Source organism: Megascapheus bottae, chromosome 6 (genome assembly GCF_031878675.1).
Source record: "Megascapheus bottae isolate mThoBot1 chromosome 6, mThoBot2.hap1, whole genome shotgun sequence".
Classification (NCBI taxonomy): Eukaryota; Metazoa; Chordata; class Mammalia; order Rodentia; family Geomyidae; genus Megascapheus; species Megascapheus bottae.
Window position 1 is genome coordinate 62,473,872 of NC_143514.1, and position 23,542 is coordinate 62,497,413.

Genomic DNA, 23,542 nt, shown 5'->3' on the forward strand with positions numbered 1-23,542 from the left:
ATTGAACCCAGGGCCTTGCACTTGCTAGGCAAGTGCTTTGTTACTGAGCTACATCCCAGCCCTAAACTATATTTTTAACTGACAATCATTTTGTGCCTATTTATGAAGTACAGTGTGTGTGTGTGTGTGTGTGTGTGTGTGTGTGTGTGTGTAGGTAGGTGTGTAGGGGACACTACCACTGAGCCATTACTCCAGACTTTTCTGCACCTGTTATTTTGGGTTGGAGTCTTTCTTGCCTTTGCTCAGGAATCTCATGTATTTTTTTTTTTTTTTTCCCAGTTATGGGACTTGAACTCTGGGCCTGGGCACTCTCCCTGAGTTCTTCAACTCAAGGCTATGCCTTACCCCTGGGCCCGGATATTGTCCCTGAGCTCTTCAGCTCAAGGCTACCACCTTACCCCTTGAGCCTCAGCCCTACTTCCCATTTTCTAATGGTTAATTGGAGATAAGAGTCTCACATTCTTTAGTGCCCGAGCTGGCTTTGAACTGTAATCCTCACATCTCAGCATCCTGAGTAGTTAGGATTATAAGCATGAGCCACTGCACCTGGCTCAGTATTTTTTTTTTTTAATCTAGACTTGCCTAGAAGCCCCCATGCTTGGTTGCCACCTTTTATTTATCTACTAATTCAGGTACAATTTAAAGAATAATTTTTCTTTCTCAGCTAGATTTGCATTTTAGAAAAAGTGACATTTAGCCGGGGGCCGTGGCTCACACTTATAATCCTAGCTACTCAGGAGGCTGAGATCTGAGGATCATGGTTCAAAAGCCAGCTCGTGTAGACAAAAACCCTGTGGGACTCTTATTCTCCAATTAACCACTTAAAAACCAGAAGTGGCACTGTGCTCAAAGACTAGAGCACTAGCCTTGAAAAGGAGAGCTCAGGAATAGCTTCCAGACCCCAAGTTTAAGCCTCCTAGCCAACAAAAGTTAAAACAGAACAATGAAAAGAAACAACTTTCAAATTAATTTGTTGCTTGTGCCTATAATTCTAGCTATGTAGGAAGCTGAGATTTAAGGATATCAGTTCAATGCCAGTCTATATAGACAAATCCTTGAAACTCATATCTCCACTTACATAACAAAAAGGCTGGAAATGGATATATGGCTTAAGTAGTAGAGCACCAGCTAAGTAAAACACCAAAATAAGCGTAAGGCCCAGAGATCAAGCACCAGTACTGGTACATATACAGAAAGGAAGGAACTTTGAAAGGATTTTTTTTTTTTTTTTTTGAAAAGCGGGAAAAAGGAATTGGAGGTGTGGCTCAGTTACTAGAGCACTATGAGCAAAATGGGGCCTTAAGGTACCCCGTTAAAGTCCTGATCTAGGACCTAGGGGGGTGGGGGAAGAAAAGCAGAAAAAAATTTATTCCTTACTTTAAACCATACCAGTAAGACAAGGGGAACCAAGCATATTCAGCTCTGTCTTTATGGGTACTGCCAAGTGTTCTAGAATTATATAGGAGAAGAATTGAAGCAGTGGTCAAAATGTATGCATAGTTAAGTAGTCTTGGGTCAAGCCATAGTCTGGTTGACTTTATCTCAGGTCTTGTTCTATGAAATTCTGCTACCTCTAGAAAAACCAGTGTTGCTTGAGGGGGTAACCCAGTTCCTTCTCATCATGAGATGATTGCTCTGGCTTAGGGGCACAGTCCCATCTGTTCCCACAAGGCAGATGTCACTGTGGCTTCCCCTGTGCTTCTAGCATAGCCAAGTATGTGTATGGGGGGGGGGGGTGGGAGGAGTTCCAAACTAGCTCTTTACAAGAGACTCTGATACCTACCTCTTCTGCCACAGCCTGAAGAGCACTGGACCCAGTGAAATTTTAGAGCAAACATCAATCAAAAGTTAGTTTGCTGGCTTGAAAAATCATACTCAAGGTTTTTTTTTGTTTGTTTTTTTGTGCCAATTCCTGGGGCTTGAATTCAGGTCCTAGACACTTCCTTGAGTTTTCTCAAGGCTAGTAGTGCTCTACCACTTGAGCCATAGCATCACTTCTGGCTTTTTCTGTGTATATGGTACTGAGGAATTAAACCTAGGGCTTTGTGCATATTAGGGCAAGCATTCTACCACTAGGTTACATTCCTGGCCATATACTCAAGTTTTATAAACTTAAATTTTATGACTAATATTTAGCTCACTCAATTTTTTTTTTTGGTCAATTCTGGGACTTTATTTTTTTTTATAATTTTTTATTGTAATTAATAAAAGGGTTACATGATATTTGCCAGATAGAAGGTGCATTAATTCACATACATTGATACCCTTTCACATGTCTTGGTACCCATCACCCTCCTCCCCACCCACCCCCCACCCCCCGTCTTGGTTTTCCCCCCTTCCCTATCCAATTCTGGGACTTTAACTAGAGGCTTATGCACTATCCCTGGGTTTCTTTTGAGCCACAGCACTACTTCTGGCTTTTTTTTTTGCTAGTCCTGGGGGCTGAGCACTGTCCTTAGACTTTCTCAAGGCTAGCACTCTACCACTAGAACCTCAGCACCACTTCCAAAGGCTGTTTTCTATGTGGTACCGAGGAATTGAACCCTGGTCTTTGTGCATGCTAGGCAAGCACTCTACCACTAGGCAAAACTCCTGGCCCCTCTGGCTTTTTTGAGTAGTTTAAAGGACACAAGAGTCTCACAGAGTTTCCTCCCTGGGCTGGCTTCAAACTGTGATCTTTAGATCTCAACCTCCTGAGTAGCTAGGATTACAGGCATGAGCTACTGTGCCAGGCATTGCTGACTTAATTTATTTATTTTTTTTGCCAGTCTTTGGACTTGAACTTAGGGCCTAAGCACTGTCCTTGGGCTTTTTCCCCAAAGCTAGGACTCTGCCACTTGAGCCACAGCACCACTTCTGGCTTTTTCTATGTGTATGGTATGGGGTCACTCTACTACTAGGCCAAACTCCTGGCCCTGCTGACTTAATTTTTAAAAATTACTTCCTAGGGCCAGGAGTTTGGCCTAGTGGTTAAAGTGCTTGCCTAGCATGCATGAAGACCCGGGTTCGATTCCTTGGTACCACATACATACAAAAAAGCCAGAAGTGGTGCTCAGGCTCAAGTGGTAGAGCTCTAGCCTTGAGAAAGTCCAAGGACAGCGCTCAGGCCCTGAGCTCAAGCCCAGGACTGGCAAAAAAAAAAAAAAAAAAAAAAATTACTTCCTACTCTGGGGAGTTACGTAAAAATTCAGCTTATACTTCAAAGAATAACTCAGCAAGAATGTTCTTAAATGTCATATATTTGAAGAATATGTGCTTTTTATTTTTGCCAGATCTAAATTGCCATATACTGTGAAATGATAGTCTTTAAAATGATTGGATTGTACTTTTCTCTTCATACATATCCAGGAAACTGACGTGGAACAGTCATTTAATGACAGCGGCTATCTTCTTGCGGATACAGACCTTTTTGAAACTGGTTTGGAGGAGGAAAATAACTCACTATTAGAAGATGAAGAATCATTAGAATCAATAAGGGCAGCTGTGAAAAACAAAGTAAAAAGTCACAAGGCAAGTAAAATCTGATGACAATAAGAGCTAAACAAACAACTTTATGCTTTATTTTATTGACTCTTATAACCTTGATTTTTTTTTAACTGAAAAAATAAAGCTATATGTAGATGTAGATTGATTTAAGCCTTTTACCTGTTAATTTTGGAAATGGGCAGTATAAGTGATAGACATATTAACTTTTTTTTTTTTTTTTTTTTTTTAGCTAGTCCTGGAGCTTGAATTCAGGGTCTGGGCACTGTCCCTGAGCCTCTCTGTGTTCAAGAATAGCATTCTACCACTTGAGCCACAGCACCACTTCTGACTTTTTCTATGTATATGGTACTCACGAATTGAACCTAGAGCTTCGAGCATGTAGGCCAGCATTCTACCACTAGGCCATGCTCCTGGCCCCTAGACATGTTAACTTCTTTAAAACTAGTGCTTTCTTGTTGCTCTTTTAGGAATGTTTGGGAGTAAGATACTTAAGTTGTGATGAGAAGCAAGTAAATAATGGACAGAGATATGAGCCCTATAAGGGTTTTATAGGAAGAGTGTAAAAGAACAGCAGGGGCTCTAGAAATCATTGACGTCCATTCGAGAAATACATAAGCAGACATAAAAAGTGAGAGCCTAAATTCTATTTGAAATTCCATCTTATTTTTCTCTAAGTATCAGATAGTATGATGTGTATCTAAAAATTTCCATTTGACAGCTATCCATTTATTAGTTTGATGTAAGAAATCTACTTTTATTTAAGTTTAATTTTTATCCTCACAATCAATTTTCAATTTCTTTTAGAAAAATAAACCATCCTTGGAGAGTGGGACCTTTGAAGAAGAAAGTGAGTTACCCAAAGGCACTGTGAGGAAGGTAACGTGGAGCCGTCTGCAATATTTACATTGATCTTTTTTTTTTTTTCTGTTGGCCAGTCCTGGGCTTGAGCTCAGGGCCTGAGCCCTGTCCTTAGACTTTCTCAAGGCTAGAACTCTACCACTTGAGCCTCAGCACCACTTCTGGCTTTTTTCTATGTATGTGGTACCGAGGAATCGTACCCAGGTCTTCGTGCATGCTAGACAAGCACTCTTCCACAAGGCCAAACTCCCGGCCCATACATTGATCATTTGCCACAGAAGACTTTGGGTTTCTCAGGAGTGAATGCATTTGTTTATCCTGTTTTCCTGGTACTTAACATATTTATATTGCTTTGTACATATTAAGAACACAAACTTAATCTGGATTGAATTCATTTTCTGAGAGTTGCAAATAAATAAGATCCTTAAGCTTATGTTTTGTTAAGTTAGTGTTTAAGTTCTCTTCCTCTTTTTTGGAGAAAACCAACTTTTGAAAACCCAATAGCTACCTTTCTGGATTAATACTAACAAGTTTTACTCTTTGTTTTCTTTAAGGAAAGAAAGGCAGCCAAATTAAGTAAGGAAGCGTTAAAAAACCTGCATAGTGAGACTCAACGCCTTATCCGAGGTAATGCAAATTAGTACAGTAAACATTGAAGTGAATCACAATGTCTTCTAGTAAGGTGACCTTAGATATTGGGGTTTTTGTTTTTCTGATACCCCTAATTTAAGCTTAGATTATAATAGGGAATTTAAAGTTGATCTTGGTAAGTGGCTGTTGTTCCTAAGTTCTTAGAACATTAATATAAACAAAATTTCCAGAGTTCTAGAAAAGATAAAAGGAAACTTTTTGGTTGGAGGGGAGTCAAACATAGAATTTTAGTTGTGCAAAAATTCTGATTCAGTAGGTTTGAAATGGATCTAAGAATCTGTGTTTGTCCAAACCTTCTGGATTATTTTGATTTTACAGCAGGATTTAACAGCTACTCTTTACTGGGTATTGGTGGCTCATACCTGCAATCTTAGCTACTCAGGAGAGGATCACTGTTTGAAGCTATCCTGAGTAAGCTAACTTAATCTCTAACTACCAAAAAGCTGGGCTGGGCCTCAAGTAGTAGAGCATTTATCTTTTTTTTTTTTCCCCAGTCCTGGGCTTATGTTCAGGGCCTGAGCACTGTCCTTGGACTTTGTGTCAAGGCTAGAGCTCTACCACCTGAGCCTCAGCACCACTTCTGGCTTTTTTCTATGTATGTGGTACTGAGGAATCGAGCCCGGTTCTTTGTGCATGGTAGGCAAGCACTCTACCACTAAGCCAAGCTCTCAGCCAATGCACTTATCTTGAGCAAAAAGTCTCTGGGACAGTGCCCAGATCCTGAGTTCAAGCCCTAGGACCAGCACACACATGCACACAAGTGCTTTTCCTCTGAAAGTTCTTTTGTATCTAGCTTTTGAGCCTTTTAATGGCAGAATTGGTTTTTACTACTAACATTAATATTTTGTCTAGTTAATTGAAAATGACATGACATTTCAGAATATACAGTATGTGTATTTACTAGTTTTGTTACTTTCTTTTTAGAATCTGCACTTAATCTTCCATATCATATTCCTGAAAATAAAACCATTCACGATTTCTTCAAACGTAAACCCCGGCCCACTTGCCAGGGAAATGCCATGGCACTACTGAAGTAAGAACTTTTTTTCCATGTGATTATGATCTTCATGAACATTCAGTTTTGTAGCACACATCTGGTGTTAAATATTCAAATTGCTTACTGCCTTAAAAACTTGCTATACTAATTCGTTAGGTGGTAAGAGTTAAGAATGTTTCACATTTCTGATACTTTCCAACTCTAGCTCACTAGTTCACTTCCCTTTTTCTAGGTCATCTAAATATCAGTCAAACCATTTCAAAGAAAACATAAGCACTGCAAATACAACTGAGATGAATGATCACTACCATAGCAAAAGTTCTGAGCAGACTACAGGAGCAGAATATGAAACGGAAATTAATGTACTTCCTGTGGTTTCACCGGGGCTTCAGATAGTTACTGGATCAAATGAGGCTGGTAGGGAGTATCTGGTAAGAAACAAAGAGCTGGAAATTCAAGCGAATCAAAATCTTAGTGCTGATAGCCTTCCACCTGGAGTTAGGTCAATATTGCAAGAAGAGGCCAGTGAGGATCATCACACTGGAGGGCTTCTGGCATGTGAGGCTGATGCCATGGAGGGAGAAGACAGACTGAAAAATACAGAAGAAACAGACGAGAAAGTGGAAGAATCCCTAAAGAAAAGTGAATCACCAGTAGCTGTACCACCTGAAAAAATGAGAAAGTTCACTCTTGATAGACTTAAACAACTGGGAATAGATGTTTCCATTAAACCTCGATTGGGTGCTGATGAAGATTCCTTTGTGGTACTTGATGAACCAGAAACCAACAGAGGTAATACTTTAAGTAGTGGGTAATCTTCCTTAGGTCATTTATCCTGGTAGGTTTACTGTTTGTTATAAGCCCAAGCTTGATATGAGGCAGAGATTTTTCACTTGGAGAAGAGGTCAGTGCTTGGAAAAGATGGATTGAGGGAGAGGGAGTGACAGTTGAATCCACACAATAAAGAGCAGAGAACATAGTTGTTCCTGTGGACTTGAGGATAGAATTTTGGTGATCTCCTCTTTATCTAGTTATGGAATGAAGACTCTTCTTATTTACTGTTACTCTAGGTTCCTTATAATCTTCCTACTCAACCATTTCTTTTCTACTATTTCCTTTCCACTACTACCACTTTGAACCACTACAAATAGAAGGCAGACTTAAAACAACTCTTTTTATTCTTTTTTTTTGGGGGGGGGGTTGGTTGTGGGGCTTGAACTTTGGGCCTGGGCACTGTCCCTGACTCTTCAGCTCAAGACTAGCATTCTACTGCTTGAGCCCCAGTGCCACTTCTGGTTTTTTGGTGGTTAATTGGGGTAAGAGTCTCACAGACTTCAATGCCCAGGCTGGCTTAGAACTGAGATCCTCAGATCCTAGCCTTCTGAGTAGCTAGGAAATCCTAGCTTACAGGAGTGAGCCACCCACACCTGGCTTGTCCTTAGCTTTTTTTTTAATATATTTTTTATTGTAATTAATAGAAGGGTTACATGATATTTGCCAGATAAATGGTGCCTTAATTCCCACACTTTGATACCCTTTCACATGTCATGGTCCCCATTTCCCTTCCCCGCTCCCCCACCCCTCATCTTGTTTTCCCCTGTTGTCCTTAGCTTTTTTTGCTCAAGATTAGAGCTCTATCACTTTGAACCATAGCGCCACTTCTGGTTTTCTTGTGGTTAACTGGAGATAAGAGTCTCATAGACTATTCTGCCCAGGCTGATTTTGAACCTCAATCCTCAGATCTCAGCCTTCTAAGTATTGAGCTAGGATTACATGCATGAGCCACTGGTACCTGACAAAAGTCTGATTTTTGGAACTGGAGGTGTGGCCTGGAGCAAAATGTTCAGAGACAATGCCCAAGCCCCGAGTTCAAGACCCAAATCTAGCACCAAATAAAAAAAAAGTCTGATGTTTGAAATATGTTGAGGAAGAATGGTTGCAAATAATTAGTTTGGATTAAATTATATGAATTTAACATAGATAATAGGAATAAAGAGTTCTATTTTGTTTCTGTGTGCTAGGAAACAGTTACAATTCTTAACTGGAATTTTAAAGGAAAGGGATTGTGTATTGTAAACTGACAAACTTACTGACATTTGGTTTTAGAACTGGAAGCCTTGAAAGAGCGTTTCTGGAAGCATGCTAATCCGGGAGCCAAACCCAGGACTGGTCAGACAGTGAATGTGAATGTCATAGTGAAGGAGTTGGGCACTGATGGAAAGGAAGAGCTAAAGGCAGATGTGGTACCTGTGACTTTGGCAGCTGAGAAGCTGGATGGAGTTAGCCACACAAAACCAGGTATTTGTCTTTCTGGTATTTGTTAGGACCAGTTTGTCCTTCTATTGAAGAGTATGTTAAAAAGTTACAGAATGTTTTTTTCTCCCCTGGTGATAATAGCAGAGTTTGTGCTCAGGGCCTCATACTTGGTAGACATGTGGTCTGTCACTTGAGCCATGCTCCCAGACCTTTTTGGCTTTAGTTATTTTTCAAGTTTTAGCTCTTGTATTTTTGCCTGGAGTCAGTCTCAAACAGTTATTCTTCAATTTGTGACTTTTTACATGGTTGGAATCATAGATACACACCCATCTTATTAATTAAAATGAGATCACACATTTATTTTCTGGACTAACCTTGTAAATTTGTGTCCTTATTTTAATTAAATTAATTAATTTTTTTTTTTTTTTTGCCAGTTCTGGGGCTTAAACTCAGGGCCTGAGCACTGTATTGAATTTTCTCAACGCTAGCACTCTACCCTTGAGCCACAGCAACTTCAGGCTTTTTTCAGTTTGTATGGCTCCAAGGAATCGAACCCAGAGCTTCGTGCATGCTAGTCAAGCACTCTACCATGAGGCTACACTTTCGGCCCCTTTATTTTTTTATTGCCAGTCCTGGGACTTGAACTCAGGGCCTGGATGTTGTCTTGGGCTTTCCCAAGGCTAGGGCTATGCCACCTGAGCCACAGCGCTACTTCAGGCTTTTTTCTATGTAAGTAGTACTGAGGAATTGAACCCAGAGTGCATGCTAGGCAAGCACTCTACCACTAGGCCAAACTCCCGGCCTCGAAGCTTTTTTAAAAACATCAGCATCATATTGAGTATTCAATATGATTTGTTTAACTATAATCCTTTTGATAGGCATCTTGTCTATTCTAGTTTTGGGTGGTTGCATCCAATGTTGTGCCCTAGTAACACATATGTATTAATGTAGCTGGATACAGAATTCTTGCCAGTAGAATTATTGAGTCAAAGTTTGATGTGTATCATGTACTTGTCTTTCAAAGTGGTTATACCAATTTGTATTCTGAATCAGTGCGTAACAAATCCTATTTTCTCCTATTAATAATGGATAGTATGAAATCTAATTTAGTATAATAGTTAAAGGAGGAAGAAAGGAAGCGTTTCTTATTCTTCATTTAGGAAATGGGAATTAAAGATTCCCTGAGATGTTGGATTTTCCTTTTGGGTTATAACTAAAATGTTTTATTTACTTATTTATTTTTTGAAACTTCACCTTTTTTATTAGTATGCATAATTCAGTGCATATACTTCTTTTTTTTGCCAGTCCTGGGCCTTAAACTCAGGGCCTAGGCACTGTCCGTGAGCTTTCTCAAGGTTAGACTAGAGCTCCACCCCTTGAGCTACAGAAGCACTTGTGGCTTTTTCTATGTATGTGGTACCAAGGAATCAAACTCGGATCTTCATGAATGCTAGGCAAACATTCTACCACTAGGCCAAACTCCCAGCCCATAACTAGAACATTATTTTAAAAAATAGTCTAGGCCAGGAGCTTGGCCTAGTGGTAGAATGCTCGCCTAGCATGCATGAAGACCTGGGTTTGATTCCTCAGTACCACATACATAAAAAAAGCTGAAGTGGCACTGTGGGTCAAGTGGTAGAGTTCTAGCCTTGAGAGCTCCAGCCTTGAGAAAGCCCAAGGACAGTATCTATCTAGGCCTTGAGCTCAAGCCCAGGACTGACAAAAAATAAAATAAAAAATGTCAGTCAGACTTGGTGGCTCATGCCTGTAATCCCAGCTACTCAGGAAGCTAAGATCTGAGGATCAAGGTTCAAAGCCAGCTTGGGCACAAAAGTACCTGAGATTTTATTCATTTATTTATTTATTTATTTATTTTTTGGTCATGTGGCTTGAACTCTGGTCTGAGAGCCATCCCTGAGCTCTTCAACTCAAGGCTACCGCCCTCCCCCTGGGCCTGGGTGCTGTCCCTGAGCTCTTTAGCTCACTTAGTCTTGCCCAGCTGGCTTTGAATGGTGATCCTCAGATCTCAGCCTCATGAATAGCTAAGATTACAAGCAGAGTGACTGAGGCTCATCAGACCTGAGATACTTATCTCCAATTAACCTCTAGAAAATGGGAACTGGGATTTGGCTCTAGGGTAGGGCAGTAGCCTTGAGCTGAAGAGCTCAGGGAAAGTGCCCAGGCCAAGTTCAAGCCCCATAACCAAAAATAATAATAATAATTTATAAAGTATATTATTTGTATGTTGTACAAATAACATTGTATAATAATTAAATATATATTTATATAAATTATACTTATTATTATTAATTATTGTAAAATGAGAAAACAGTTTAGAGGAATTGTTTCCATCTTTGCTTAACAGTTTTGGAGGTGTTTTGGAGTGCATACTGAATGATTCTACTAATATGTAGTCATTTTGTTTAAAGGATGTCAATATATTTCTGCTCAGGTGAAAAGCTACAGATGCTAAAAGCTAAACTTCAAGAGGCAATGAAACTCCGAAGGTTTGAGGAACGTCAGAAGCGCCAAGCATTATTTAAGTTAGATAATGAAGATGGGTTTGAAGAGGAAGAGGAGGAAGAAGAAGAGGAGATGACAGATGAGTCTGAAGAAGATGAAGAAGAGGTAGAAAAAGAAGAGGAACAGGATGAAGAGAAAGAGAAAGAATTAGAGGAAGAGGAGGAAGAAGGCAATCAGGAGGTTTCTGATGATTTAATTTTGTTACTTGGTTACTTGGTTTTGTAATTTTTTTTTTTTTTTTTTTTGCCAGTCCTGGGCTTAAGCTCAGGGCCTGAGCACTGTCCTTGGGTTTTCTCAAGGCTAGAGCTCTACCACTTGAGCCTCAGCACCACTTCAAGCTTTTTTCTATGTATGTGGTACTAAGGAATCAAACCTGGGTCTTCGTGTATGCTAGACAAGCACCCTACCCCTAGGCCAAACTCCTGGCCCCATGTAAATTGGTTTTAAGTAAGAGTATAAGCAAAATCAGGTGCCAGTGGCTCAAGCCTATAATCCTAGCTACTCAAGAGGCTGATATCTGAGGATTGTGGTTCTAAGCCAGTCCTGAAACTCTTATCTCCAGTTAGCCACTAGAAAATGGGAATGGAGCTGTGGCTCAAGTGGTAAAACACTAACCTTGAGCTGAAGAGTTCAGGGACAGTGCCCAAGCCTAGAGTTCAAGCCCCATGACCAACCAAAAAAAAAAGCAAGCAAGCAAGAAAAAAAATCTTGCTTGTATGATTATGTACCTAAAAGATTTGGTTATTTAGTCTTGGGTAAAAGAAAAAGAAATGGCTAAGCTGGGCAGCATATCATATTCTATGATCGGTTTGAAGACATTAGTTCTACTGCAACCCTGATAGCCTCACTAAAATGACAATCCAGTCTTCTTTCATAACCTTGTGGTAATCTGGGTAGAGTGCCAGGTAAGATGAGTATAAAGGGCTCTAGAAGTATTGCTTTGTTTTATTTTGTAGTACCAGGATTTGAACACAGCCTTGTACTTGCTAGTCAGGTGTTCTACTACTTGAGTCATGCTCTTAAGCATCAGGGAAACTTTTTGGGTTTTAATGGTCATATCGATTTTTCTTTAACTTTACCTTTTCAAATTTAAGGTGTACCCTATAAACCAAGCACCTGTAGTTCAGCTAACCACCAATTTGCTTTTAAATTTTTTAACTTGTTTTTTTGTTTTTGTTTTTGTTTTTGTTTTAATTTCTGGGTTGCGTGATTGATAAAGAGTGTTGAATTCCTTCTTGGAAGTGAAGACATAGAAACCAAAGCTGAGAAGGAAATGGATAAAGAAAATAATGATGGCAGTAATGAAATTATCCAGTCAGTTGATCTCTCTGTTCACAAACCTCTCTCATCAGATTCTACCTTACTTCTATTTAAGGATAACTCTTCCAAGATGGGGTAAGTATAAAATTACCTTGGATTTCCTTTCTAGTAAGCAGTAAGAACTGATACTAAAGCAACTTACCTTTTTATTTTATAGCTACTTTCCTGCTGAAGAAAAATCAGAAACAGATGAAAGCTTAGTAAAACAGCCTAGCAAATTATGTAAGTAATATATAGAGCTTATTTCTTTAGTCCTCCAGTTTTGATATGGAAGGGCTAAACCCCATTTCTGTAATCTGTTTTGTAATTTTGACTTACAGGCAGTGAGAGGGACTTAATGAATTAAAAGTATATTTCTTGGCTCATTTTTTTTCAAAACTTAGATGCATTTCATTTATAGTATACTTTAGTGTGTATTGATTTAATTGAATGAGACATGACTATTCTGTAGATAGACTAAAGGAAGGTGTATAATTGGTTAGATCATGAAAACTGAGGGATGGCTAGGCAGGAAGGAAGAAACTTTCAAATGTGGTTTAGTTCATGATAATAAACCCCAATTATGTAATGTTATCATAGTAATTTGAAGGCAATTTGGAGTTGGAATCCATAACTTGAAGTTTGTCTATGAATTTTACCTGATTGTTTCATCTTCAGCTCTTCTTCTTAAACAAATCCATTTTGTTTCTATAATCATGCACTTAAAAGGTGCTTCTCTTTCTTTAGATGAAGATGATTCATGTTCATTACTAACAAAAGAAAGCAGCCACAATAGCAGCTTTGAGCTGATTGGCTCCACAATTCCATCCTATCAGCCTTGCAACAGGCAAACAGGCCGAGGGACCAGTTTTTACCCAACAGCAGGCGGGTTCAGATCTCCTTCCCCTGGGTTATTTCGAACCAGTTTGCTCAGCTCAGCTTCTAAGGTAAGGTGGTAATAGTTTTTCTAATCTCCTCCTCTTTTTTTTTTTTTTTTTTTTTTGTCAGTTCTGAGCTTGAGCTCAGGGCCTGAGCACTGTCCTTGGATTTTCTCAAGGCTAGAGCTCTACCACTTGAGCCTCAGCACCACTTCTGGCTTTTTTCTATGTATGTGGTACCGAGGAATGGAACCCGGGTCTTCATGCATGCTAAGCAAGCACTTTAACCACTAGGCCAAACTCCCGGCCCTCTCCTCCTCTTTTTGCTTCCCATATTACTAAAGGCAATTAATACCTACCACCTTAATGCTGAGCTTATGTGTATGTTTAGCTTTAAAAATCCATCGCCTTGGGCAGTAAGTGTAACCTAGTGGTGGAGTGCTTGCCTACCATGCATGAAGCCCTGGGTTCAATTCCTCAGTACCACATACTTAGAAAAAGCCGGAAGTAGCACTGTGGCTCAAGTGGCAGAGCACTAGCCTTGAGCAAAAAGTGTTCAAGGACCGTGTCCAGGCCCTGAGTTCAAGCCCTAGGACTGGCAAAAAAGAAAAAAAATCCATCACCTTTTTGTATTAAAAACAAGCTTCAGGGGCTGGGAGTTTGGCCTAGTAATAGAGTACTTGCCTAGCATGCACTGAGACCTGGGTTCAATTCCTTGGTGTACTATATTACGTAGAAAAAGCTGCAAGTGGTGCTGTAGCTCAAGTGGTAGAGCTCTAGCCTTGAGAAAGCCCAAGGACAGTGTGCAAGCCCCAAGACTGCAAAAAACAAAACAACAACAAAAAAAACAAACCTCACTCCTACTTGTGTTGAGATATTTTTCTTTAGGCCTCTTTTGGCTATTCATTGTCCTCAAGTACAGTTGCCTGAAAACAAATGAAATATTGCAAACAGCAACTTCTGTTGTTGTCATGACACTGAATGATATTTCCAAAATGTTTTGTTATTGTTTGTTTTTGTTTTGGTGCCAGAGTTCAGGGAAGCTGTCTGAGCCTTCACTTCCCATAGAGGATTCCCAGGATCTGTATAACGCCTCCCCAGAGCCCAAGACACTTTTCCTAGGAGCAGAGGACTTCCAGTTCTGTCTAGAAGATGACACTCAGAGCCAACTGTTGGATGCAGATGGGTAGGTAGTTTTGTGTTTCTGTGGGTGGGAATGGTGCTGGGTAGTGTTTAATTTTTGTTTAAAAATAAATTGAGCTTCTGTCACTCCATCTGTGCCTTCTCTTCTGAGAAAGAGAAGGTATACAGACCGTTAATATTGTATTCTCTTAAGTTTGAACAAAGTCCCTCTACAAAATAAAGTGTAAATAGCTCATGCTTGCATTTTTATTCTTTGATCTCTTATTTGAAGTATATAAATCTTAGACTAGCGGAAAGAGTGCTTTTTAAGTGTCCTTATTATCTGCCTCTTCCCTCTCCCATCCCCCCAAAAGAAGCCAGAAAGAAAATTCATTTAAAATACATATATCTTGTATTAAAAGGCCATACGATTTTTTTATGTGCATTCTCCTATGCTATGATTGTAAGATTTGAAAAGTCACACTGTTGGCACATCACAGGATATAACATCCTGCTCTAGTATTGGAAGCTAGCAATTATTCTTTACACTTTACCTCTTGAATGCCATCTTTCTCTTTCCCAGAACCTTTCCTCCCGCTTTAGATTAGCATGAGGCTAAAGTTCAAATCTTTAGTGGTCTGGTTCAGATTTAACTTCTAACTCTGGTGTTAGAAATGAATTTAGAGTTTTTTACCTGATGCTTTTTGAGTTCTTTCCTTCTTTTATTTTGCATTTTCCTTTCTTTTTTTTTATTTTGCATTTTCCTTGAAGCTTTTCTTAACACTATTCATTATACTTTTAGATTCTTAAATGTTAGAAACCACAGGAATCAGTACCAAGCTTTGAAGCCTCAGTTGCCATTGGCCAGTATGGATGAGAATGCCATGGACGCAAACATGGATGAACTGTTGGATTTGTGTTCTGGGAAGTTTACATCTCAGACTGAAAAATGTCAGCCCACAAAAAGTGATAAGAAAGAGGACATGGAAGAACTTCTGAATCTTTGTTCAGGAAAATTCACTTCTCAAGGTAACTGTCTTGCAGCCAAGTTACCATAAGTCATCACCTTTGAGAAGAAGGTCAATGCCCTCTTGGGTGAAAAGATAACAGAAAACCAGACAGGGGTAGAATCTTGCATATTAATAGAATTCATTACTTACCTTCTGACTTTTAGAACTCTATAATGTTCTTGGAATGGTAAAATTTCAATTTACCAAAGCTTTTGCTTTGGCGAAATGATACATCATTTATTGTTAATCTATGGGCAAAGTTTTAGAGCAATGTCTGGTATATAGCAAATTTCATATAAATGTTACCTTGTTTTTCTACCAATCTTCTCCTCATCCCCCTTTTTCCCCACCCCTGGACACACACACACACACACACACACACCTACTAGAATGTGAGCTCTGTGAGGATCTTTGTTCACTCCATCTCACTGGTAAATATTTGTTGAATGAATAGATAGTGAGCTTTTTGGCAAGCTTACTGTAGGATGCTACTAAGCTGGGTGTCTTTAGATATTTGAGAAGAAAGGATAAAGTTGTTACTCCTCAGTGATGAATCTTTTGCCTGTTGATTAGATACCTCACCTATGGCTTCATCAGAACTGAGTAAGCAGGAGAAAGAGAATAGCATTGGTGATCCAATGGAAGAAGCACTTGCTCTTTGCTCAGGTTCCTTCCCAACAGACAGGTGAGTCTTAGAGATTGATGAGAACGTGGGAATCTGGTCTTTTAGGATCAGGTTCTGTGGGTGAAACAATGACTGATCATCTTGAAGGCTTAACATCTTGTCAGAGACTTTGCAGAATGTATTTGATTCTCACATTTGTATAGTAAAGAAACAATGCTTTGGTGAAGAATAGCTTTTTCAGAAAGGGGCAAGAAGGCCAGGCTCTGGGTAGCTCACACCTGTAATCCTACCTACTCAGGAGGCTGAGATTTGAGGATGGAGGTTCAAAGCCATCCTGGACAGTAAAGTCTGAGACTCTTATCTTCAGTTAACCACCAGAAATGGCGCTATGGCTCAAAGTGGTAGAGTGCTGGCCTTGAGCATAAAAGCTCAGGGACAGCACCCAGACCCTGAACTCAAGCCCCATGACTAACCATAAAAAAAAAAAAAAAAAGCAGGAGAGGAATAGACACATTAAAAAATGCTTATTATCACTAATCATGATGAAAGTTTGGATCAGGGGCCGTGAGTTTGGCCTAGTGGTTAAAGTGCTTGCCTAGCATGCATGAGGACCCGGGTTCAATTCCTCAGTACCACATACATAGAAAAAAGCCGGGAGTGGTGCTGAGGCTCAAGTGGTAGAGCTCTAGCCTTGAGAAAGTCCAAGGACAGTGCTCAAGCCCTGAGCCCAAGCCCAGGACTGGCAAAAAAAAAAAAAAGAAAGAAACAAAGTTTGGATCAGAACCATAATGATATACTGCCTTAAATCAGGAGGACTATGAAAAAAATAAATGACAAGGATTGAGGATTTAGCTCAGTGGAAGAGTACCCTAAGTAAGTGTTGGTAAAGGTATGGAGAAATTAGATACCTTAAGTATAGTTGGTGAGAATAAAAAATAGAAAATAGTATGAGAGTTCCCCCCAAATTTAAAATAGAATCACTACTTCTTTTCAGTCAAAAGTATCTTTTTCAGGATGAAAGTTCAAGCCCCACGATCAACAAGAAAAGTACCCTTTTTTTTTTTAAAGTAATTTGTCTAATTGATGGACATAAAGGGAAAGAAGAGAAGCACCTAATAATTATTCTGTATGTCTTAGAAAACACAAAGTTGTCCTATTGACCATATATATGCCAATCTATAAAAAAGGGTGGTATTGTAGATAGGGAATAGGTGTTGTTCAAAAGGAAGTGCTGGGCTAGGAGTTTGGCCTAGTGGTTAAAGTGCTTGCCTAGCATGCACAAAGACCCAGGTTCAATTCCTTGGTACCACATATATAGAAAAAGCCGGAAGTTGTGCTGAGGCTCAAGTGGTAGAACTCTAGCCTTGAGAAAGTTCAAGGACAGTGCTCCGGCCCTGAGTTCAAACCCAGGACTGGCAAAAAAAAAAAAAAAAAAAAAAAGGAAGTGCTTCACAAGTGTTCCTATGGCAAACCAGTAGATTATTAAGTGTTATCCAAAATGTTGTAGTCATTATTATTAAAAAAATCAAGGAAGATTCTTACCAAGAGAGCAGTTAAGAGCTGGGATGGCTTCCTGAAATGTGTGAAGAAAAGTTATCAGAAAGATAAAGAAAACCTAATAGGAAGGTTGGCCTGAAGTGCCAGCCTGTTTCACCCAGAGAATCATCTAGGCTATTTTTAAAATTACCATCTGACCCAGCAATCCAAAAAAGTTCATGTTTTAGTATAAACACAAAATAAGTGAAAATAAAGACTCAAACAAATATTCGTATACCCATGTTCAAAGCATTCTTCATAATAGCCAAAATGTGGAAGGAACTGAACAATTTATTGACAGATATATAAACAAAATATAGTATATTCATACAATGACATAATTAATTCTTTATAAAAGGACTGTGTGTGTGTGTGTGTGTGTGTGTGTGTGTGTGTGTGTGTATGTATGTGACATGCTTTTGCTATATAGTTCAAGCTACCCTCATACAAGAACCTCCTGCCTCAGACTCTTGAATGCTGGGATTACATATGTATGCCACAATGCCTGAAGGTAAAGAAGGAAATTCTGACACATATCACAACATAAATGAATGTTGAGGATGTTATAATGAGAATAAGAAGCCAGTCTAAAGAGACTGTATGAGCCCCCTTCATATGGTATTTTGAAAAGTCAAACTCATACACATCAAAAGTAGACTATAGCCAGGCAGGATGGCTCATTCCTGTAATCCTAGCTACTTGGGAGTCTAAGATCAGGAAGACTGAAGTTCAAGAACAGCCTAGGCAAAAAGTTTGAAGGATCATATTTCTATCAGTAACAAGCTGGATACAGCATGGCCTGTTAATCTAGCTCCCTTGGAAACATAAATAGAATTGAGATCCATGGTTGCTAAAACAAAAAGAACTGGGGATGTGGCTTAAGTGGTAGAGTACCTACCTAAAAAAATACAAGGCCCTTGGGCTGGGAGTCTGGCCTAGTGGTAGAGTGCTTGCCTAGCATGCACAAAGACCCAGGTTGGATTGCTCAGTACCACATACATAGAAAAAAGTCAGAAGTGGTGCTGAGGCTCAAGTGGTAGAGCACTAGTCTTGAGAAAACCCAAGGACAAAGCTCAGGCCCTGAGCCCAAGCCCAGGACTGGCAAAAAAAAAAAAAAAATACAAGGTCCAGGACTAAATTTATCCCAGTGCTTCTACAAAGGAGGTGGGAGAAGAAAAAGAACAAGTGATGGTTTAACAGGTATAAACTTTTAGTTTTACAAGATGGAGAGAGTTTTAGAGGTTGCTATAGAACAGTATTAATTTATACTGAACTCTATGCTTTTTTTATTTTTATTTTTTGCCAGTCCCAGGGCTTGAACTCAAGGTCTGAGCACTGTCTTTGGGCATTCTCAAGGCTAGAGCTCTACCACTTGAGTCATAGCACCACTTCTGGCTTTTGCTATGTATGTGGTACCAAGGAATAACTGGAGTCTTTCCTGTGTGCTAGCTAGGCAAGTGCTTTACCATTAGGCCAAACTTCTGGTTCCTGAACTATATACTTTAAAAAAAAAAAAAAAAGTTGCAGTAAATTTTGTGTCATGTTTTACACCACAGTTAAAACAAAAAATTTAAATATGTAAAATATCTTTATCTTTTGTTTCTTGAAAAGATTATTTTTAACAACATGTATTGATTCACTGATTTGTATTATAGGGAGGAAGAAGGTGGAGAGGAGGAAGTTGGAGACTTCCGGCTGGTCCCAGATGATAGTGAGTTTGATAGTGACAAGGTGAGTAGGAAGGGAGTACACCTGAACTTTGTGTATTACTACTCTCAGGCTCTTTTTCTTGTTTGAGTTCTTCAGAATTCCAAGTTTGGCATTTTATCACAAGTAAAATTCTATAATGAGACATGGAAGCAGGAGTTTACAAATCATGTTTTAGTTTAATTTTCTTGTTTTTATTTTACAGTGCTGGTTATTGAACCCAGGGTTTCATGCATCCTAGGCAAGCACTCTACCACTGAGTTATATCTTTAGCCTCTGGTTTAGGAAAAAATAGCTGGGTGTGGTAGTACATATCTATAATCCCAGTTCTATAAAGTCTGAGGCAGAAGGATAGAAAGTTTAGATGAAACCTGGGCTCCTTAATGAAATCCATCTCAAAAAAGCGAAAAATAAAATAAAAACAGGAAAGAAACAGTATTATACGACTAAGACATGGAAGACTTGCCCCTTGAAAATGCTATTTGAGGAGTTGGAGGTGTGGCTCAAGCCCTGACATGGTGCCAGCCAAATGAGCAAAAGCATCAGGAACTAAGTTTGAGTCTGGGTCTCATAACAAAAGAAAAAAATAAATAAATAAATTCTGTTCGAATTGAGGGCATATCTTGTTCTACTTAACTCCAGGTATGATGCTATGGTTTTGCAGGATGAACACAGTGACTCTGGTAATGAAGATATGGCATTGGAAGACCATGATGATGGTGGTGGTGGTGATGATGATGATGATGATGATGATGATGATGATGATGATGAAGAAGAGCTCCTTAAGCAATCTGAGAGGTTGAAAAGGCAAATGTAGGTGTTTTTATATCTATTCCTTGATTACTAAAACACTTCCTAAAGGTAGTAGCTTGTTTTTGCTTGTTTTTATCAGTCTTGGGGCTTGAACTCTGGGCCTAGGCATTGTCCCTGAGCTCTTCAGCTTAAGGCTACGACCCTACCCCTTGAACTACAGTGCCACTTCCAATTATCTGGTGATCAATTGGAGAAAAGAGTCTCACCAACTTGTGCCTGGGCTTGCTTTGAACCATGATCCTCAGCTCTTAGCCTCTTGAGTAGTCAGGATTACGGGCATGAGCTACTAATGCCCAATGTAGAGTGTTATTTTTTTTACCCTAAACTTGCTTGTTTAAACAGGGGAGGCCTGGAGCATGTCCTAGTGATAAAGTGCTTGCCTAGCATGCACAGTGCCCTGGGTTTAATTTCTTGGTTCCACATACAAAGGAAAAATTTTAAAAATCTGGAAGTGGTGCTATGGCTCAAGTGAGTAGAGCATTAGCCTTGAGAAAAACCCAAGGACAGTGCCCAAGCCCTGAGTACAAGCCCCAGCATAGGGTAGTGGATCACACCTGTAATCCTAGATACTCAAGAGGCTGAGATCTGAAGACCATTGTTTGAAGACATCTGGTTAGAAAAGCCTGTGAGACTTTGAGCTTCAATTTACCATTAAAAAAAAAAACAAAAACCAAAAAAAAATGCAAGTGGAGCTGTGGTTCAAGTGGGAGAGCATTAACCTTGACCAAGAAAGCTCAGGGACAGCACCCAGGCCTTGAGTTCAAGCCCCAGGATCAGCGCACACATACACACACACACACACACGCACGCACGTGCGCGCGTGCGCGTGCGTGCGTGTAACAACAAATATTAGACAAAGGGCCAGGAGTTTGTCCTAGTGTAGAGTGCTTGCCTAGCATGCGTGAAGACCTGGGTTCAATTCCTTGGTACCATATACATAGAAAAAGCTGGAAGAGGTGCTATTGGTGCTGTGGTTCATGTGGTGAGGTTCTAGCCTTGAGAAAACCCAAGAACAGTGCTTAGACCCTGGGCTCAAGCCCAGGACTGGCCAAAAACAAAATTAGACAAAACCCTTGAATATTCAAAGGTACTCATGTCTTTAAGAAGTCATGTGTTTAAGAATATCTTCCACGTCTTTCAGAGCTAGCGACATTTCTAGTGATGCTGCTGTCCTATATATATATATATATATATATATATATATATATATATATATATGTATGATTTTTTTTGTATAATTGGCATCTTCCTTTTTCTCTCACTTAGCATATTCATGTTTTGTTTTGATATGAGAATTTTGCAAACATTATTTATTTATCTATTTTTGTGGGGGAGGAGGATCATGGGTCTTGAACTCTGGGCCTGGGTGCTGTCCCTAAGCTCTTCAGTTCAAGTCTATCACCCTATTCTTTTTTTTCTTTTTTTTTGCCAGTTCTGGGCTTGAGCTCAGGGCCTGAGCACTATCCTTGGACTTTCTCAAGGCTAGCACTCTACCACTTGAGCCTCAGCACCATTTCCGGCTTTTTTTTGTCTGTGTATGTGGTACCAAGGAATCGAACCCGGATCTTCGTGCATGCTAGGCAAGCACTTTAGCCACTAGGCCAAACTCCCGGCCCCTATCACCCTATTCTTGAGCCATAGCCCCACTTCCCATTTTCTAATGATTAATTGGAGATAAAAGTCTCAAGGCTTTGTAGTGCCTGGGTTGGCTTTTAACCTCGATCCTCAGATCTCAGCCTCCTGCGTAGCTAGGATTTGCAGGCATGAGCCACTGTGCCTGGCTTTACAATTTATTACTGTATTATTTATTATTCACTTTGATTGTTACCCTTATTTTTAATATTAAAAAAGTGATTTTCCCTGGGGCCAGGAATTTAGCCTAGTGGTGGAATGCTTGTCTAACATGCATGAAGACTCAGGTTCAATTCCTCAGTGCCACATACATAGAAAAAGCTGGAAGTGGTGCTGAGGCTCAAGTGGAAGAGCTCTAGCCTTGAGAAAGTCCAAGAACAGTGCTCCGGCCCTGAGCTCAAGCCCAGGACTGCCAAAAAAAAAAAAAAAGAAAGAATTTCCCCATTTTTTTGTTTCTTCTCAATTACATTTTTATTATCTTTAAGCAGTTGCACAAAGGGGTTACAACTCATGTGTGCCCTGCATTTTCATCAGTCTCGCCCCTTTCATCAACTCAGGAGGGCCCTGCATCTTTGTCAGTCTCACCCCTTTCATCATTCTGTCCTTCCCTCCCTACCCACTCATCTTCTCAACTTTCCTAATTTCGTAGGGTGTACACTGAATATTGCAACTTTATCGTTCTCCCCCCCCATTCCTCTCTCTCCATTCATGTACCCTCTGTCCCTTTGACTTCCCACCACACACCTCAAGTACCAGCTTCCTGGTACTCATTTTTTTAGACTGTAAGTTGTAAGGAGTTCTACCATCACAAGCATTTTAATAAGCATCCACTAATATACCATAAATGAGTGGTATTTAGAATTCACATGCGGGGCATCATATTGATTCCTATTAGATTCATTCCATTACTTTTAGCCTTTCATTTCATTCTATTAAGATCCACTTAGGGTTACAATTTGTCACCTGTCAAATTAACTATTTCATACAGCTTTAGGTTATGCATAGATTTTTTTTGTCCCTGTGAGGCAATAGTTCCTTAAATGTTATTTAACTGCCCAGCTCTTTGTTGAAATGATTTCTTATAAAGAATACCCACTAAAAATTGAACTTCTCACAGAGGATGTAGGAGAAAAAAATTGGGAAAGTTAAGATCAACAGCTGCTGAAAGAATTCCCCAGGAACCCTAGGATTTAGAGGAATACTGTATTTAAAAATACTATAAAATTTTAATTTAAAATATATATAGCTAAAGGTTCCCTTGAAGGGAACAGGAGCATAGCCTAGTGACAAAGTGCTCCCCTACCATGGCACAAAGCCCTGGGTTCACTTCCTCAGTACCACATACTCAGAAAGAAAAAAAAAAATCAGCCTGGAGAGACACCAAACTTCTTCATTTACTTATTTTTTTTCTATTAGTTTTTTTTTTTTTTTTTTTGTCAATCATGGAACTTGACTCTGGTAGGCTATCACCCTACCCCTTGAGTCACAGCGTCACTTCCTGGTAGTTAATTGGAGATAAGACGTCCATGGATTTTAGTGCCTGGATTGGCTTTGAACTGAGATCCTCAGATCTCAGCCTCCTCATAACTAGGATTACAGGTGTGAGCCACTATGTACAGCTTTAGTTTAGTTTTTTTTTTTTAATTGTTTTAGAGATGATATATAGCAGGATTACATATATATATATATCTCATATATATATATATATATATATATCAAGTGATATGTGTATTTGTGAGTTTGTTTTTTGTCGGTCATGGGGCTTGAATTCTGGTCTGGACACTGACCCTGAGCATTTCAGCTCAGGGTTAGTGCTCTGAACCACGTTGAGCTACAATGTCACTTCTGGTTTTCTGGTGGTTAATTGGAAATAATTGTCTCATGGACTTTTGTGCCTGGGCTGGCTTTGAACCACTATATTCAGATCTCAACCTCCTGACTAGCTAGAATTACAGACATGAGCCAATGGTGCCTGGCTACATTAGTGCATTTTTTCCCCCAGTATTTTGTGGACTATTTTTTTGCCTCTTGTTATTGTTGTTATTAAGTAGCTATATGAAGGGGTTATAATTCCATAAGTCAAGTTATGAGTACAGTGCTTCTTGGACAGTATCACTCCTTTATTCTCCCCCATTTTTATATAGTGTAC

At 39.5% G+C, this 23,542-nt stretch overlaps 1 protein-coding gene across 1 annotated transcript in view; it reads left to right on the top strand.

Annotated features, from left to right (window-relative positions):
• Positions 1-23,542, top strand: part of Clspn (claspin) — a 35,502-nt gene that overhangs the window by 4,544 nt on the left and 7,416 nt on the right. Inside the window, exons 4-18 of the mRNA XM_090335242.1 lie at positions 3,349-3,510; positions 4,291-4,362; positions 4,899-4,971; positions 5,920-6,028; positions 6,225-6,784; positions 8,099-8,290; positions 10,701-10,951; positions 11,991-12,166; positions 12,249-12,313; positions 12,818-13,017; positions 13,980-14,134; positions 14,873-15,099; positions 15,654-15,765; positions 18,897-18,972; positions 19,613-19,761. Coding sequence (XP_090191368.1) covers positions 3,349-3,510; positions 4,291-4,362; positions 4,899-4,971; positions 5,920-6,028; positions 6,225-6,784; positions 8,099-8,290; positions 10,701-10,951; positions 11,991-12,166; positions 12,249-12,313; positions 12,818-13,017; positions 13,980-14,134; positions 14,873-15,099; positions 15,654-15,765; positions 18,897-18,972; positions 19,613-19,761 — 2,579 coding nt within the window. The remainder of the gene's footprint in view (positions 1-3,348; positions 3,511-4,290; positions 4,363-4,898; positions 4,972-5,919; positions 6,029-6,224; positions 6,785-8,098; positions 8,291-10,700; positions 10,952-11,990; positions 12,167-12,248; positions 12,314-12,817; positions 13,018-13,979; positions 14,135-14,872; positions 15,100-15,653; positions 15,766-18,896; positions 18,973-19,612; positions 19,762-23,542) is intronic.